The following is a 19,400-nucleotide window of genomic DNA, read 5'->3' on the forward strand; positions in this document are numbered from 1 at the left end:
ACTTTTGCAGTAAAATGTCAGATGTTGACAAACTAATGAAAATCCAAAACCAACATTATTTTTTTGATTCTTAGCCAAAAAATATGTAATAATATTAAAAATATAATGAGGCTAGAAAAAAATATCTAAACAGCATATACTATTGATGTCTGTGCCGCGCATTAAAGGAAGACGACCTCACAAAGGCTATCTACAAAGAATTTACGATGCTAGCTCATAGTATTTTGTCAGATCAACTCGATTCATGTAATCGCATTTTATTTCTTTCACACCAGTTGCTTCAAGACTAGTTAGCTTACCAACTAAACACACAAAAAGCATTTAAGTATATTAAAAAGGTAATGGAGAAATTGCAAATGTTCACCTTCAGATAACACAACAGTTCTTGTAAATTTTCAAATTGTCATATTTTCGTTAACAATTCGTTAAGCTGATATGACTTGAACATCAGGGCGTTGGGCCCGTGTTTATGAAACCGTTCTCATGCTCAATCGTGGATTTTGTGCCATATCCGATTATTTATTTTTTTGACTCGCTTAAATCATGTAGTATTCTTCCAAGTCGTTGACAAAATGTGATTTCCTTTATTCATTTATCACGGGAACAAGAAATTGAGCAAAAAATCTGAGTTAGAATTTGAAAACCCCTCGGTTGGAATTTCCCTATCCTACACCCATGGACATGAAATATACTTATAATATTATACAGTTCCATGTGTTTGTTTAATATACTTTGCTACGGAATGACAATACTACATTCAAAGATGCACATAACAAACCCGCAGGTGATTGCACTCTTAAAATTTGGTAGTAGATACAGAATACCAAAAATGACATACATTGCTTTATACAGCTCTTAAAGTAATTCATAAAGAAAAACAAATCACAGTTTATATTCAGTTTTTATTAAAAGAACAAGCTCAAAATGACACAAAGGAAGCATAATGGTGTACCGAAAGCTTGCTGTGTTAGAATCGACTCACTTTCTTCAAAAGGTTAAAAGCGATCATTGAAGTTGACTTGAATTAATTTGAACATGTGTTTATTTCAAGCATTCTTTAGTAAACATGGAAAAATTTAGGAAGGAATAACTAATAATTCTATTATCATATTAAGAATACATTACATGTTTCATGAGAAGGTGTTCTCCTTAAAACATAAAATATGGATATTTGTTTTGTATTTAATGTAAGTCAAATATATTGAAAACTTTGCAAATTTAATTTCATATAGGAAGTATAAACCCTTTGTGATATTGACGTAAATCAATGGAAAATAAAGTCTTAAGCCTGTTTTCAATGTAATTCTTTTAGTGTAAAATAAAACGAAATAAGTCTTTTTAGAAATTACCCCAGTTTGATACATGGTATGGTAGTATCCTTATTCTCAAATGTGATGTTGTTAAGGAGGGTATAAGTTAGGTATAAATCTTCAATTGTTTGTAGAACACAGACTGAAATGGTTATATGAGAAAATATTAAACGAGTATACATATTTATGAAGCACACGAAGTATTAGGCTGCTTAATCTTCATTCAAAACCGGAATTAGAGCCACCTCCCGAAACCTGAAGGGATCCGATACTGTTACATTTAACAGCTGGCAAAGTTCCACATCGCCCTAGCCGCGTGTATGCAATTGTGAGTAAAAAGGTTGTAATTATCAGCAATGCCACCGGCTCTGAGGAAACCATTGACAGTCTTGAAACAGCTCAGGTATTTTGGGCGTCGATCCCTTACCCACCTGAAAGGTCAATTAAAACAGGGTCACGTCAAAATGCATTAATCATGTTCCAAATATCTAACAACATGGAACATCTGTTTTATACAATGAGTAGTTAACAAATTAGATAAACTAGTCTCAAAACATGCTGAAATCGAGTAATGTCCGACTGCTGGTTATACTGATGACAATCTAATAAAAATTGACTCACTCTGAAGACATGTAGTCCGCATCTGTGATTACGGTGTCTGGATTTGTTCCAGTGCTGTGAAAAAATATAAACCTTTGTTTACTTAGGGGTATCATGATTGAAATACTGGATACTGAATATGATAAAATCAACTCAGAGGAAAATCGACACATATTTGATTTAAAATTATCCTACAAACTAGACTGAAAGAAACTTATAAATGCCAACAGGAAACTATGGCGAACTATTTAAGACACATGCTTTAATACATAGGGATGTATGAGTACAGATCGCTTGTTCAAAGCATGAAATGAACACATATTGTACATCAGCTATAAAGAATACTATCAATAAAATATAACCACATAAATGTAAGAATAATATTAGTGGGATAGAGAGAAAAATCAAAATAAAATTCTAGTGGAATTTTCGATTTTTTTGGGGGGAAAAAACAGCTCTAGCTGAATGAATGGATAGAGAGTGGCGTAGCATACGTGTATGCTGTATGCTCAAGCATACACTAAACTATTCAAGAAGATTCATAATTTTTTTATTAATTAATTATAAAAAAAAAAAAATCGATTAAGAGCCGTTTATTCTTATAATTAGCAAGTAAATCTTTTACTTGTAAAGATGTTCCCAGAACACAGGAGCTTGCTTCTAGGGCAAAGTAGATTTTTTCCAGCTATACATGTATGTACGCATTCACTTCGAAAAAAGGATTTGATACGCCACTGATAGAGACTTCAGTAACGATTAGCTTGCGGAAAATTAAGAAAAATAGAGCTTGATGATTTGACGGAAACTTAACTGAAAATATAGTTTGAGGAATAGACGGAAATTTAACTAACAATAGAGCTAGTGAATTGGATGGAAATACTGTAGAAAACGGAAAAGACGGAACTAAACTAACAATTTCACCAGCGGATGGAGGGAAACTTAACTAACAAATAAAAATGACGGAATAGACGGAAATTTAAGTAACAATATAGCTAGTGGAATGGACGGAACTTTAACAACAATAAAGGAAACAGATTACAGCAGGAGGTATAGACCGAAACTTAAAAACAAATAACGTATCCAACGTTCAACAGCTTAAAAATATAATAAACATAAAAATACATCGTCAAGTAATAGGTAATTAGAATAACGGTAGTAAATGAACAAGGCATTAGTAGCAAAGCCATTTTATCTTTAGAATGTGTTTATGATAAAGATTTACCTCCAGGAGCCCCTGTGGATCAACCATCGGTCTTGGCCCAGGACGCTATTTGCCAAAGTCACGACAATGCCATGATGCAAACGGCTGAGGGAACGCTTCCTTTTCCCAGAAGAGCCAAAAGAGCCAAGCAGTTGTCTACAAAGAACAAGTTCTAACGATGAGGGCGATCAATGCTAAAGTTACACTGCACCAAACAAACAAAAAACAATGTACAGTTTTTCATTTTATTAGAGAAGCAGAAATATTTATTATGTTCCAAATGATACCCAAGATATTTAATGTGCAGACAACCCTAGTCACGCAATCACATAAAGGTCGAACACGTTTAAGAAGAAACTCTGAAAACGATGTCAGCTGAGAAATGTGAATATTTAATAATAAGAAATTATGTTTTTTGTAATAGTATTATTAGTACACAGGTTATGGGAAATGTATTCAACATATTCTAATAAAATACAAATTAATCAATGGGCCATGCATCATCAAAAATGTTAATAATTTTTTAATCTCAAAAGATTTTATTAACTTTGTAAATGTCAAATGTACATCAGGCTAGGCCAATGTTGATAATTACGAACTTAGATATCAGGCGACTTGGTGATACAACATTGAATGACATTAGCTCCATCATTCTTTCCTACAATATTGTTAAGAGGTATGTTTTCATTAAATGTATATCTTTATGACAAAGAAATATAAAAAAAAAATAAAAAAATATATGTTTTGTTTATGTTAAACAATATAGCAAACACTATTTATGAACAGACTTGTCTACATAAGCATTGCCACACATTGCATGCCAGACAATAGGAGCAAAGTGCCTCTTTAACTTCCTTCTTGATAATCAAGATATGGCAAAATTTAACTGCAGATCAGAGTCTAAAGTGATCCCCAAATAGCTTAACATAATTAATGATAGATGATTTTGTATTAACCTCTAACATTAATGAGTATTTCCTAGACAACATTGCTTAACAAAACTGAGACTTTACATCTTCCTTAACAGACAATACTAGTACATGTGACCTAGATGGGCTGCGGTGGTAGAGTGACCTTCTTCAAACACTAGTCCTCCAATACTGGATCGCGGGTTCGAGGCCTACGTGCAGTCACCATTTAAGGGTCGCAGGTCGGTGGTTTTTCACCGGATGTTCCGTCTTTCCTCTATCATCAAAACGTGTCACGTCCTTAAATGACCATAGCTGGTAATGGGACGTTAACATCACACACAAACCAAAAACCTGTGACTTACCTAAAGATTTTAGCTCTGATCTGCCTTACCTAGAGTAGTAATCGGCTCTGATCTGCCTTACCTAGAGAAGTAATCGGCTCTGATCTGCCTTACCTAGAGTAGCAATCGGCTCTGATCTGTCTTACCTAGAGAAGTAATCGGCTCTGATCTGCCTTACCTAGAGTAGTAATCGGCTCTGATCTGCCTTACCTAGAGAAGTAATCGGCTCTGATCTGCCTTACCTAGAGTAATAATCGGCTCTGAACTGCCAAATCTAGAGTAATAATCGGCTCTGAACTGCCTTACCTAGAGTAGTAATCGGCTCTGATCTCCCTTACCAAGAGTAGGAATGGGCTCTGATCTGCCTTACCGAGAGTAGTAATCGGCTCTGATATGTCTTACCTAGAGTAGTAGTAATCGGCTCTGATCTACCTTGCCTAGAGTAGTAATAGGTTCTGATCTGCCTTACCTACAGAAGTAATCGGCTCTGAGTTGCCTTACCTAGAGTAGTAACCGGCTCTGGCTCTGAACTGCCTTACCTAGAGTAGTACTCGGTACGATCTGCCTTCCCTAGAGTAGTAATCAGCGCTAATTTGCCTTCCCTAGAGAAGTAATCGGCATTAATCTGCCTTACCTAGAGAAGGAATCGGCACGGTCTGCCTTACCTAGAGTAGAAATCGGCTCTGATCTACCTTGCCTAGAGTAGTAATCGGCTATGCTCTGCCTTACCTAGAGAAGCAATCGGCTCTGATCTGCCTCACCTAGAGTAGTAATCGGCGCTGATCTGCCTTACATAGATTAGTAATCGGCTCTGCTCTGCCTAACCTAGAGTAGTAATAGGCGATGATCTGCCTTACCTAGAGGAGTAATCGGCTCTGATCTGCCAAATCTAGAGTAATAATCGGCTCTGATTTGCCTTACCTGGAGTAGTAATCGGCTCTGGGAGTAGTAATCGGCTCTGATCTACCGTACCTAGGTTAGTAATCGGCTCTGATCCGCCTTACCTAGAGAAGTAATAGGCTCTGATCTGCCTAACCTAGAGTAGTAATCGGCGCTGATCTGCCTTACATAGATTAGTAATCGGCTCTGATCCGCCTTACCTAGAGAAGTAATCGACTCTGGTCTGCCTTACCTACAGAAGTAATCGGCTCTGAACTGCCAAAACTAGAGTAATAATCGGCTCTGAACTGCATTACCTAGAGTAGTAATCGCCTCTGATCTGCCTTACCTACAGAAGTAATCGGCTCTGATTTGCCTTACCTAGAGTAGTAAACGCCTCTGATCTGCCTTACATAGAGTAGTAATCGGCTCTAGTCAGCCTTACCTAGAGTAGTAATGGGCTCTGAGCTGCCTTACCTAGAGTAGTTAGCGGCTATGATCTGCCTATCCTAGAGAAGTAATCGGCTCTTATCTGCCTTACCTAGAGTAATAATCAGCTCTGAACTGCCAAATCTAGAGTAATAATCGGCTCTGAACTGCCTTATCTAGAGTAATAATCGGCTCTGATTTGCCTTACCTGGAGTAGTAATCGCTCTGGTCTGCCTTACCTAGAGAAGCAATCGGCTCTGATCTGTATTACCTAGAGTAGTAAGCGGCGCTGATCTGCCTTACTTAGAGTAGTAATCTGCTCTGGTCTGCCTTACCTACAGAAGTAATCGGCTCTGAACTGCCAAATCTAGAGTAATAATCGGCTCTGATCTGCCAAATCTAGAGTAATAATCGGCTCTGATCTGCCTAACCTAGAGTAGTAATCGGCGCTGATCTGCCTTACATAGATTAGTAATCGGCTCTGATCCGCCTTACCGAGAGTAGTAATCGGCTCTGAACTGCCTTACCTAGAGTAGTTAGCGGCTATGATCTGCCTATCCTAGAGAAGTAATCGGCTTTAATCTGCCTTACCTAGAGTAATAATCAGCTCTGAACTGCCAAATCTAGAGTAATAATCGGCTCTGATTTGCCTTACCTGGAGTAGTAATCGGCTCTGGGAGTAGTAATCGGCTCTGGGAGTAGTAATCGGCTCTGATCAGCCTTACCTAGAGTAGTAATCTGCTCTGGTCTGCCTTACCTACAGAAGTAATCGGCTCTGATTTGCCTTACCTAGAGTATTAATCGGCTCTTATCTGACTTACCTAGAGTAGTAATAGCCCCTGATCTGCCTTACCTACAGAAGTAATCGGCTCTGAGTTGCCTTAGCTAGAGTAGTAATCGGCTCTTATCTGCCTTACCTAGAGAAGGAATCGGCTCTGAACTGCCTTACCTAGAGAAGTAATCTGCTCTGATCTGCCTTACCTTGAGTATTAATCGGCGCTGTTCTGCCTTACCTAGAGCAGTAATCGGCTCTGCTCTGCCTAACCTAGAGTAGTAATAGGCTCTGATCTGCCTTACCTGTAATCGGCTCTGATCTGCTAGAGTAATAATCGGCTCTGAACTGCCAAAACTAGAGTAATAATCGGCTCTGATCTGCCAAATCTAGAGTAATAATCGGCTCTGATCTGCCGTACCTAGGGTAGTAATCGGCTCTGATCTGCCTTACCCAGAGTAGTAATGGGCTCTGATCTGCCTTACCTAGAGTAGTAATCGGCTCTGGTCAGCCTTACCTAGAGTAGTAATCGGCTATGATCTGCCTTACCTAGAGAAGTAATCGGCACGGTCTGCCTTACCTAGAGTAGTAATAGGCTCTGATCTGCCTTACCTAGAGTAGTAATCGGTACGATCTGCCTTACCTAGAGTAGTAATCGGCTCTGGTCACTCTGGAATTGAACAAGGTCCGAAGACAGGGCCGTGTTCTACAATCTACACCAAACACCACCGCCGGCAGAACCAGCAAACAGCACAGCAAAAGTACCTCTTTAGCGAACATGCTGACCGCGCACTCATGTCGTCCTTGCACCACGCATGCTATATATATATGGTTTTTCTTGAGGCCCCGCTGGGGTCAATGTTACAAACAGGTTTTATCGTGTATGTTTCTGTTAAAAAACACTGTAATTAATACATTTCAATGGAAAATATCTATGTTGTTAATCTTATATGATTTTACATCTTCCTCTTAACCGCATTTGTGTACTAGTAATTCACTAATCTATACCATATAAAAAGGTACAATTTCTAGATTAAATTAACCATACCATCCCTCAAATTAGACGCAGCCTATCGTTTGATAATATTACGGAAGCGTTCACTTTAAATCGAGCTAATGTATATTTAGATAAATGTTAAGTAGATACAACTGTATCTAATTCATCTGATGCACAAACGTACTAGTATTTGAACTATGAAGTTGTTATTTAATATATATAATAAAACTATTTTGCTCTCAATTACATAACTATATCTCAAACTTGCAAGGACACATTCAGTTTACTAGGCTACATTTGACCCTCATAATCGCCCAGTTTCCAAGTGGCTGGTTGTTTGTATTTTCCCTGTCTTGTTTACTTGTGGCATTTCGTCTTTTAGATGCTTGCGTGCATTTCATTGAGGTCTCATTTCTTTAATATTAATAGACTTTTGTACAATGCTTTTGCATTTTGATGATCGTTCTAAATTGTTTTTATAGTTTTCATATATATTGATAAGATTTGTTGAATTCCAATTTGCTTTCTGTCATTCTGATGTGTTTTCTTATATTTTTTAGTTTTATTTATCGAGTTGATTACTTTCCTATTTATTGGCAGTTACTGGCAATTTGTGCGATTTCCTGTATGAAATTAACATATCATATTGTGACATTCTTTTTATTTCTTCCATTTAGGTATATTAACATTTGCGCTGAAACCCACTATATGAACATTACCAGCAGAAATGCATTTCATTTGAGTATGAATGCAAAACCTCTTGTGACGTAACACGTGGTTCAATAATGACGTCATAGATTAACCTTGTCGAATGAGAGTCTTGTCGCTTCGCTTCGTATAACATGGAAAAAATGCCCCTGCGACAAACGCTTTAAAAATGACTACGGTTAATTATTGGCGCCAGTTTTAGTGAAACAGGGCTATTCCGCCAATGCCGGTAAGAACGCAAATCGGTTACAGCGGGCTTCATGCATTATGGATGTCCCCGATTTGCGTTCATACCGGCATGAAAAAAAAAAAAACGCCGTTCAATCCATATGTGATTTGTTTGACATTCTTCGAGCCTTGATGCATTTTTGACATGCTTTCTTGTGTAATGATATGTTGTTTTTGTTTCTTTTTAATTTTGTGTCATTTCTTGTTTTGCTTTCTTTCATTTTTAGTAAACTTTTTGGCATGTTGTATGTTTCTTAAATTCTGTGACCTCTTGCATCTTGTACTTACTTTAATTTCAATATGTAATCTGATTTAAAGTGTATTCCATGGATTTAGGTCGGATTCTTGCAAATTTGTTCCTACTTCTTGATGTTATGATTGCATTTTCCTAGCAAGAGCAAGCATATGGTAGGAGAAAGCAGTATTGTAAAGTCAATCGCTAAAAGGAAGACAAGATAAGGAATACATCTTAAAATAGACATGAAAATAAGTTGAAAATAACAGAAAAATGCGCAAAAAAATAGAGAAAAGAAGAAAAAAAGGAAGGAAAAAATACAGAAATGAAACAATTTATTGATATGTCAGAGAAACTAACTCAAACCTTGGTCTCTCTTTTCATAGGTATCTCACTGACCATTACCTTCAGGTTCGGTGAAAAAATGGTTCTACTGTTTCCCTCTGCATTGTCGTAATAGGCGCCATATATGGGACCCCTTCAGAATCGGGGGCTTGCTCCTCTGTCTTCGGCTAAGGAGACATAGAAGAGTAAACACTGAGGAGTAAACAGGGTATGTTTATTTGTTTACCCAAGTTTTTTCAGCCCATATTATGACGCGTTGGCTATGATTTTTTTATGACAGTGTTGATATTGTTGTGATAAGCGGGAGGCGTACCTTCGGTGGTATTTACGGTATTATGTATATCACTGTCAAATTAACTTCCAACATGCAACTTTACCTCCTCATGGACATTAAAATACTACCTCGCTGATCATCCGCGTACATATATAAGCCAGTGGTTAACCATGACTAAGTTACGTGTTGTTATTTGTAGTTCTCTAGCTTTTTACCGAGCTGACAGTTTCTGGTGGATTTTTCGCTCGTACATGGTCATTTACTTGGCGGCATCCAGAAAGCAGAATCGGTATATCCCTCAAACATTGTGTTTCATACTCAACAGGTAGTTTGTGGAAGCTGCATTGATGAGCAATTTTAAACGGTATTGAAGGGTTTGCGTTTGCCGTACTTTATATGATATATAGACCTTACTTACATATAAGTTGGTTTGGTTTGGTTTAGTATTGTTTAACGTCCTATCAACAGCTATGGGCATTGAAGGACAGTACACCTATCGCCATACCTTTAATCAATCAAATTTAAAAATGACAAAATAGCAACACGAAAGATATTTAATATAAAAATACTGACAAATAAATGTAGGGGGAATTATGCCATCATCCCATTAATCTTGCTCTGATTTGAATATCAGGATCCTGCTTTTCGTGGCAGCGACCTTTTCAACATAGAAATAAACGTTTATCCCTTTAACGTCAAAAACAATTATGTAAATTTTCCTGAACCAATTTTGCCAAATAAGACATGTGTCCATGTTTTTAAATGTCACCTTTTTCATATAGCAAACATTCGTAGACTAAAAGATGGCGGCTCCGTTGTCGGTCGTGTTGCTGTGGGGTACTTTGTTATGGCGGATCTCGAGTTCTTTCCAACATGGTAAGTTTAATTCAACATGTTCAGCACGTGCGATATCAAACATAATATTGTTATAAGATTTAAAGTAACGAAATGATGTACTGACTGGCAAATTTTAATGGTAAAAAAGCCTTGTATTTTCTGTAAATGTTAAGTGTCTTTTTGGTTCTTAAACCGTGTGGTTTTCGTGGAAATTGTGTTGTATTACAATCTATATTATACCACATAAGAGATCGCAAAAATAGAAACATCTATTAATGAAGTAAAAATATCTTGAAACGAAATAAACCACCCTGAAGATAACATCAGCATATGAGTAATGTAAATTGTTTATAAGACATCTTATGATATAAGATATCTCAATTTATTCAACGTTGTCTACGCTGTATAAGAAGCTTTACTGAAGACTTAATTAAGACAGCAGATTTAATGTTAGCCTTTCACTAGACAGCGTCCGTTAGGCAGGTAGACACATCCAGACACAACGGTTAACAATTCATAACTATAAAACTAGTATTATGAATAGTACATAAAAGCATATTACGCGCAGAGAATTAAAGATTAAAACAATAGCAATACAGTGATGTCATACTAAATAGTACGTATCTGGATGTAAGTGGTGTTGGTGCATGGGTATTATACAAAGAAGATATAATTCCTCCATAACTGTTGTGGATGTAGAGCCAAATTAACATTTTTTTCAAGGAGCAAAGTCGATCCCGAATTTCGTTAAAATACATAAAATATCTTATGTAGTATATGATATATCTTGTATAGTATGAGATATCTTATGAAGTATATGAGATATCTTATAAAGTATATGAGATATCTTATATGATATACATGTATGAGAAATCTAATATAATATATAAGATATCTTATATACTATATGAAATATATCATATAGAAAATAAATTACAGAAAATAAAATGAGACATCTTATACAGCATATGAAATATTTAATAAAGTATCTCATTTAAAGTATATAAGATATTTCATTATATCCTTTAACTTCTCTTATGCACTTTATAAGATATCTCATATAGATATAGTTATATGAAATTCGGGATCGACCATGCTCCTTGAATAAATGTTAAGTTTGCTTGCCATAATTGTGTGTTTCATCAACCCATCCTATTTAATAATTGTGACACTTTCATATCACGCGCTTAAATCTGACCTTTAAAACGGATTTCAGAATAAACTCACTCGAAGTGATAAATGTCATATAGTTAATATTCACTCGATAGTTTCAAAATGTAGTGTTTATCTTATAATAAGTGATAATTGCATTTTAACAAGAATTGGGAGTTTATCAACCTTAAAAATGCCGAAAATCAGCGGGAATCTATAGTCTCGTTGAATTAACAAATTGGAGAAAATTAAATGCTCGTTATTATAACACACTTAAGCAAAATGCCATATTTTGTGTTAAAATGTTTACGTCATTCATTTAAGTTGTTCGAGCGATGTGACGAGTCACACTGTGTTGTTGATACTTCCTGCCAAATCCAGAAATTTATGATATCAAAAACATTTGTGTGGTTGTTGACCTACTCTACTCACTTTCCTAGATTTGACAGAAGACACCATGACAATTGCCATATTTGAAGAAAACATTAACCCAGTCAGAGAACCCATTTCGTCTGCAGTTTCGTGTGTTTATAATGTCTTATCATTATTAGGTGTTGTTTGGTCAATGATACGTGCATTCTCCAATATTTTTTTGTTGTGTCTATTTCCAGGTAATTCAAGACCGGAGATGCTTGAGGATAAGATATTCCGGGAGATATTTCGTAATTATAACAAGGCTGTCCGTCCGGCCACCATGGACACCAAGATAGTAGTGGTCAAACACGGAATGAGCGTCACACGCCTAGTTGAATTGGTAATACAGATATAGTCATATTTCAAACTGGACTTGTACTTGTTATTTTTCAAATCTCGTTTGCATTGTCAGCTTTAAACATTGTATTTCAGTTTACTTATGAACAACTGTAGTTGTAAAATGTTTGTTCACTGTTCTAAGGTACTATATTATTATCCGTCCACTATGTGGTTTTACTGTATCTGTCCAGTATATATTCCAGGCTAAAAACAACGTTGAAATACATACATTATACAGTTGAATGATTTGGCTATAATGTTGGCACCTTAAGGAGTTTCCGTGCAATTATTCTGAAAAGAATACTTTGATTTTTATGAAATTGCATCCAAACATACCACCCTGAATGAAAGATTCTTAATGGATTATCAGACTGCAATGAAATTTGCCTATTGTGTATTTACCATAGGCATTGCTTGGCGCTTTTATATACCAATAACTGGCAGCATAGTTTCTAGTCCTCTCTTCTAATCATCATTATAGCTCAATATCTTTCACTTACTAGACCTTGTCGTCCTATTTTAATTTACACTATATTAGTGTATATTATGTTAATTTTACTCTTTTGCTATATTAGCATGTATGTACATTACACCTGAAGTGTTTTAACCCTCCAATATATAGCAACACCTGTGTGACATGCAGGTGGTCACTGTTATCTCTTTACATCTTATTATTATAGTACTTTAAATCTGGTGCATGTGATATCTAATAATATGCTGCCATGTTATTGTATGTTTTACTCGCTGATTATGTGCTAGCTTTCTGTGATAGTGTATAGCTTGTTTTGTTGTTTTCTGTTTGCTTTTTATCATGTTTGTCGCAAAAATAGCGCTACAGCGCTAATGTTTCTCTCAATAAAGTTTCTTGTATCTTGTATCATCAAGCCCCTTGCTCAAGCTCGTTGTTCAACCAAAGTGCCAAATAGTTCATGACGCTGGAGCGATCTTGTAAATAATACAACACACAACAGAAAAAAAACATTTATCCCTTCATCATAAGTAAATTCCATCCGACAATCATTCGATCTTAGCTTGTGCAGGCGAACCACCAACTTCCTTGGAATATTTCTTTTATGAACAAAATAGCAACGATTTTTACATCATGATGTCATGTCTCTTCAGAAAGATGACGTCATGACGTTCGACACCTGGATTGACATGGGGTGGAATGATGCACGCCTCCGTTGGGAGCCTGATGACCATGACGATGTATCTCGTGTAAACATCCCCACAGATTTGATCTGGATGCCTGATATTGTTCTGTATAACAGGTAAAGTGGTCAAGGGGTCAAATGTGTCATTTATGATTTTTAATTACTGTAAAAGTGGTACTTTTTTTGCGTATGAAAATGTTCGCGTTGTAACCCTTTAAACTGATCGCAGTGAAGAAATGTTCGCGTTGTAACCCTCTAAACTGATCGCAATGTAGAAATGTTCGCGTGGTAACCCTTTAAACTGATCGCAGTGTAGAAATGTTCGCGTTGTAACCCTTTAAACTGATCGCAGTGTAGAAATGTTCACGTTGTAACCCTCTAAACTGATCGCAGTGTAGAAACGTTTGCGTTATAACTCTTTAAACTAATCGCAGTGTAGAAATGTTCGCGTTGTAACCCTTTAAACTGATCGCAGTGTAGAAATGTTCGGGTTGTTACCCTTTAAACTGATCGCAGTATAGAACCGTTCTCGTTGTAACCCTTTAAACTGTTCGCAGTGTAGAAATGTTCGCGTTTCAAATATGGTTCTGAAATATATATATTCCATAAATAAATATTCGTCTGTGTCTATTTTCGCGCTAATATAGTCAATGTGAGAGACGCGAAAATGTCCACTTAAGCAGTATTTCATTAAAAGATATTGCTATTGTTTACATAAGATGAGTTGTTCAAATGATATGCTCCTGATGTTAACAGCTAAAATAGAAATTTAGTATATGTCTACCCGTGTATGTCGTTGGTAGTGCAGGGACAGCCACAGACATGTACCCGTCAATGCCTCGCCAGGCACACGTTACGCATGATGGAACTATACATACCGCCCCCGCCATGCGTCTTCGTGTATGGTGCGGGAGAACTGAGGGCTGCTCTCCTGTGGACCAACAAGGGAGTTACACGTGCGACCTTAAGTTTGGTTCATGGGTATATGATGGCTTTAGCGTGGATCTACAGAATCGTCAGGAGAGCATTGACCTTAGTCATTATTCCCAGCATACTCAATGGAGCGTGAAAAATTCTTCAGTCAACCGGAACGTCGTTTTATATTCTTATTGTCCGGAACCCTATCTCGACATTACGTACACCATACAACTTGCACCCAAATATGGTCATGCTAGGTTGGTATGAACCATTTCTTTTGTATCATGCTCGACTTGTGTGAACTCTTTCTTAAGGTATACAATCCCCGTACAACTATCATCCAATTATGCACCATGCGATATATATATATAGGCTGGTGTGAAAATGTTCCTGGAATTTCGGCACTATTTGATGTGCAAAAAAATACGGACAGTGTTAGGAAGGCGTGAATGCTTTTCACTTACATCAATGCAATCACTTGTCCGCTTCAAAGTGAATACTCCCCATTAATATTGCAATAAATGTATTCATATCGAAATGTTGTTGTGTTTTTGACAAAAAGTTTTTAATCAATATCGGATTTTGACATTTTATAAACAAAACGATTGTCGCACCCTTTGGAATATTTCGCAGTTGTGCTTGAAACAATTCATAACTATATGTAATTATATTTGTGTATACCTAAGCATCATTACACAAGGAAAATATATACACCACAGCTTCAATAAATTTTTAGTGGAAAAAATAGCATACTGTAGTTTGGCATAGCATCAACAGACAACACGGGATGTATATCAGCACACGGCAAAATATCAGCGTCAATACACTAGGAAATATTCCGTCTTTGCGTATTGCAGAGTCATCTTCTCTTGGGAGCAGGTATTGATTGTTACGTCATTGGGTTGTGTGAGAAAATTACGTCGTTTTCTCAAAAATTGATGACGTTACTCTCACAAACCAATGACGTAACAATCAATACCTGCTCACAAGAGAAGATAACTCGATCTGCAATACGAAAAGACGGAATACCATAATGTCAAAACAGCGCAAATGTTTGTTATATCACAGCGTCTAGCCGAGACAACTACATGTAGCTCAGCGTGAGCACATTAGGAATAGTATATAGTCTCCAAAACTTCCTATTTTCCCTAGAAAAAAAATGCATATTTCTCATGAGCTCTACTAATCTGAACACGTCAGCAAAATAGCATTGAGCTAGCCATTACAGTATCTTTTTGTTAGCAGGACGAAAGTGTGTGTAAAACATAACTAATCACTCCTGCGTGATGCAGACAAAAAAATCTCGAGAAACTCGTGCTTAAACTTGAAAAACCTCAACCTCGGGTTCATATTTCTTTTGTCTGCGTTAAAGAAATATAAAATGCATTTGATCTTCACCATCATTTTAGTTATAATCTGTCCATATTCTTTGACCTCTTGAAAAGCTGTCTTGGTGTGCACAAATTACTGATTCGTTCACTTGTGTATAAAGAGAAAAATAGCGAGTAAAGATAAGTACGAAAATTTACATAAAAAAGGCATGCATCGTAAAAAATGGGGTGTTGGAAACTAGACATCTAATAGTATATGATCTACTTTTGAATAGCACTTGAATAACACTTGAAACCACATGCTTAAAAACAAAATGTTAAATACAATGTCAATGGTTGCAAATAAATCCAAAATCAAATAACCTCATGTGAAAGGAATAGGGTTCAGAATCATAGAATCAATATGGGTAATTGTATGATGAAAGCAAAAATGGAGAATAGTTGAGAAAGTTATCACGAAAGTTATCACTGAGAATCGATAGTGTTATCTGAGGAACAGAATAGAACTATCTAAATTACTTCATCATATACCGAACACTAATCACGTTTTGTAATCACCAGGAAGGATAGGTTTGTATATTGTTAACAGACTGTAGTTTAACAAAACCCGTCTAAATCAAGGTGAAATTTCCAACTCGACAACATGCGAGTTAACACTACAAGCATCCTCGATATCCAGAGGTTACGCTCACTTTCGCTCTCTACACCCCTGGAATATGTCGTAGCAAAATTGAAGGTTCAGTGTGAACCACCTTGTTGATGAGACAAGAAGACTAATTCGATCCTTTGATATACATCAAAAAAATCTCGCGGTCATGTAACGGTAAAAATTGACCAGGCTTCGAAGTCTGGCGTCTCACCTTTGTAATCTTCAAAGGACAGGTATCAGCCTAGCGATTGGTCAGGTATTTTTTTAACCTGAGACCAATCAAATAGCTATCTTCGTGCCTTCAGTTTTGCTATGACATATTCCAGGGTTGCAGAGAGGGAAAGTGAGCGTAACCCCTGGATATCGAGGACTCACTACAGGCTATAATGCGTTATTTTCCTTTTGGGAAAGGGCATAATACGTTGTAAAAACTTGTATCCAATCTATTTGTAATGATTCACAATAAAATATATTTAACTAAACTAACTAAAATATTACTATACGCCTTATGGATCGAATTTAATCATGTGATTTTCAGATTATGTCGATATAAATTTACTGAAGACAATAAATAAATAAATGATACTAATTCCTGTTGTATGCAAGATTTACAAAAGAAGATATTCTAAAATGAAAAGTTTCCAAATATTTTTTACAGTATAACTACCTTATACCTGTGACAAAGAAAGTGGGTCAAGCACAACTCGGCATGCCACAACCTAAATATCGTTTATCAGCATTTATAATGTTTGGGAACAAGTCGTATAAACACACTTGTGCCTTTTGACATTATTATTCATCCAGGTCATTCATTTGAACAAACTTGAGAGTCCTTCATCTAAACAAGCTACACACAAAGTATCATAACCCTTGAACTTGTGAATATTATGAATATATCTTCAAAACTGTTTTAAAGATATTTTACTTCTTTCAAAGACATTTCTATTGCGTTTCAAGACATTTCAATAATATTTAAATATATCTATTACACCAAAACAAGATCTCTCTTTTTTGCGACCTCCTTTAGGCTGTTTAATGTCAAAGAATTATGAAACTGACAACAGCTAAAGATTTGTCACTGTGACCACTTCACTTTAACCTTATGACGAGACTGCCTGTTACCGGCTCGCTGTATTTTCTCTTCCTTCATGATGCCGATTGGTTAGCTATATACAATAAGTGTTACACAAGTGGAAATTAGATACTCACTTCCTTATTCTTCCAATTGTTTTAGTATGTCATATTTGATATTTAAAGATGGATGAAGTGTTGTTCATTTGCCACTTATGTCTTTATACCTGATGGAGGATTGGGTATTCTACCAATGTTGTAACAGTTCTGTCTTTGTACCTGATGGAGGATTAGGTATTCTACCGATGTTGTATCAATTATGTCTTTATACCTGATGGAGGGTAGGGTATTCTACCAATGTTGTATCGGTTCTGTCTTTATAACTGATGGAGGATTAGGTTTTCTACCAATGTTGTATCAGTTCTGTCTTTGTACCTGATGGAGGATTGAGTATTCTACCAATGTTGTAACAGTTCTGTCTTTATACCTGATGGAGGATTGGGTATTCTACCGATGTTGTATCAGTTCTGTCTGTATACTTGATGGAGGATGGGTATTCTACCAATGTTGTATCAGTTCTGTCTTTATAACTGATGGAGGATTGGGTATTCTACCAATGTTGTATCAGTTCTGTCTGTATACCTGATGGAGGATTGGGTATTCTACCGATGTTGGATCAGTTCTGTCTTTGTACCTGATGGAGGATTGGGTATTCTACCAATGTTGTATCAGTTCTGTCTTTGTACCTGATGGAGGATTGGGTATTCCACCAATGTTGTATCAATTCTGCCTTAAAATTCAACCACCGATTATAAAAATATAGAGGATCTGTCATAAAATTCCCTTTATATTAGATTTATGATACAAGTGTTTAGGTCACCTGAGACAAAGTCTTTACTATAGTTTATATAGGGAAATCACATTTTGGACCAACATTTGTTTAATTTCCATCGGAATTAATTCAAACTTGGTTAGCATTATCAGTATTGGATAGCAGTTTGATGGTATGCACATATCAGCTCTGACTGACCTCCAGGGGCTGATGGGTTGGGCCAGAAAAGGTTATGAAGGTGCTTGACCATAATTCAGCTGACTGACAGAACCACTATTTATACATAGTACATATACTACCCAGATATTTCACACTACTTTTGGATGACATGTATTTCAAGTTACCTTTATTACAAAGTGATTTCTTTTTCATTTGGCAACATCGATAACATTAGTTTTTAAATATCTCATGTGAACATTAAGGCCAATGGGCCTCTTGTTTATGTAGAGGCTCGCAAACATGAAAAATCCAAAACGAGTATCATCAATCTAATATGAAGGGAAATGAATGACAGATTCTTTTTATCATATAATACAAAGTAAACTGTATTATTGTGATCTGAAACGAATATTTTGCAACTTGGCCGCCTAAAAAATGATGAAAATTGCGTCTGCTTCACAATGACTTAACGTCATTTCCGTAGTGATATTACACAAGTTACATAAACATAATTTATCAAATGAATACCGTGTTATGCATTGTCATAAAGCCATCACATAAAGTATGCATACACCAGGTCAAATATCACAGGCCTTATTGGGTTTTTTGAAAAGTTTTACCACTACGACCTCGATAGTGGATCAAAGTCATTCAATACCTGTGACCTTGACAGTTTGTCCATGCCATACATTTGAACAAATCTGATAGCTCTTCATCCCAAAAAACTACATGCCAGACATCATTACTATAGGCAGATGTGCCTTTAGAAGAGAACCTAGACTGGTCCACGTCTCTAAAATATTGAATTATTTAGACAATAAAAACTAATGATATTGATCACTTCGATGTCTGAAACTTCTCCAACTAGGAGGGATAAGCTATGAGTAGAAATGTAGTGACTGTGAACCTGTGCACATAAAAATGGGTAAAGTTAGCGTTGGCGGATTACTTATGTCGCGAATATTCAGAGTCCAAACTGAGAGCGAATTACATCTTACTAAATATTTTTTCCTACCAATTGATTTCAAAACCACGAACATGAACGTCACATAAGTCAAGTGAAGTAAGCAATGGTCCGTCGTACTGAGGCGGAGATCCGGGAGTGAGAAATTCGGTGCAAATAAGCGATAGTGAAAAACATGGAAATTGGACTGGAATTCAGTTGATAAATTGAATCCGAACAGGTGATCTGCACGCCTTGATTCAAACGCTTTGTTCATACTTTTATAATGTTAACCTATCGTAATACAAGGGGCCCAGAGGGCCTGTATCGCTCACCTGTTTCTTTTGTTACATGAAACATGACTTAACATA

The 19,400-nt window shown here is 36.4% G+C and overlaps 2 protein-coding genes across 2 annotated transcripts; one reads left to right on the forward strand and one right to left on the reverse strand.

Annotated features, from left to right (window-relative positions):
* Positions 1-884: 884 nt before the first annotated feature.
* Positions 885-7,255, reverse strand: LOC110460810. The gene is made up of 4 exons (XM_021513969.1): positions 7,087-7,255; positions 3,133-3,267; positions 1,932-1,985; positions 885-1,741 (listed from the first exon to the last, which is right to left on the reverse strand). The coding sequence occupies exons 1-4, from the start codon at positions 7,221-7,223 to the stop codon at positions 1,591-1,593; spliced, it is 477 nt and encodes a 158-aa protein (XP_021369644.1). The 5' UTR covers positions 7,224-7,255; the 3' UTR covers positions 885-1,590.
* Positions 7,256-10,017: 2,762 nt separating this feature from the next.
* On the forward strand, positions 10,018-14,576 carry LOC110460804 (neuronal acetylcholine receptor subunit alpha-2-like). Its single transcript, XM_021513961.1, has 4 exons — positions 10,018-10,106; positions 11,831-11,973; positions 13,095-13,243; positions 13,930-14,576. The coding sequence occupies exons 1-4, from the start codon at positions 10,034-10,036 to the stop codon at positions 14,309-14,311; spliced, it is 747 nt and encodes a 248-aa protein (XP_021369636.1). The 5' UTR covers positions 10,018-10,033; the 3' UTR covers positions 14,312-14,576.
* Positions 14,577-19,400: the final 4,824 nt, after the last annotated feature.

The sequence above is a fragment of the Mizuhopecten yessoensis genome, unplaced genomic scaffold, assembly GCF_002113885.1.
Source record: "Mizuhopecten yessoensis strain PY_sf001 unplaced genomic scaffold, ASM211388v2 scaffold10479, whole genome shotgun sequence".
Taxonomy (NCBI): domain Eukaryota; kingdom Metazoa; phylum Mollusca; class Bivalvia; order Pectinida; family Pectinidae; genus Mizuhopecten; species Mizuhopecten yessoensis.

Bases quoted from the DNA above. Each gene is read 5' to 3' on its own strand.
- LOC110460810 (XM_021513969.1), bottom strand. From the start codon at position 7,223: ATGTTCGCTAAAGAGGTACTTTTGCTGTGCTGTTTGCTGGTTCTGCCG. The intron at 1,986-3,132 runs GTAAATCTTTAT...ATTTTTTCACAG, and splicing joins ATCCACAGGGGCTCCTGGAG to CACTGGAACAAATCCAGACA. The intron at 1,742-1,931 runs GTGAGTCAATTT...TTGACCTTTCAG, and splicing joins GCGGACTACATGTCTTCAGA to GTGGGTAAGGGATCGACGCC.
- LOC110460804 (XM_021513961.1), top strand. From the start codon at position 10,034: ATGGCGGCTCCGTTGTCGGTCGTGTTGCTGTGGGGTACTTTGTTATGG. The intron at 10,107-11,830 runs GTAAGTTTAATT...GTCTATTTCCAG, and splicing joins CTCGAGTTCTTTCCAACATG to GTAATTCAAGACCGGAGATG. The intron at 13,244-13,929 runs GTAAAGTGGTCA...TGTCGTTGGTAG, and splicing joins GATATTGTTCTGTATAACAG to TGCAGGGACAGCCACAGACA.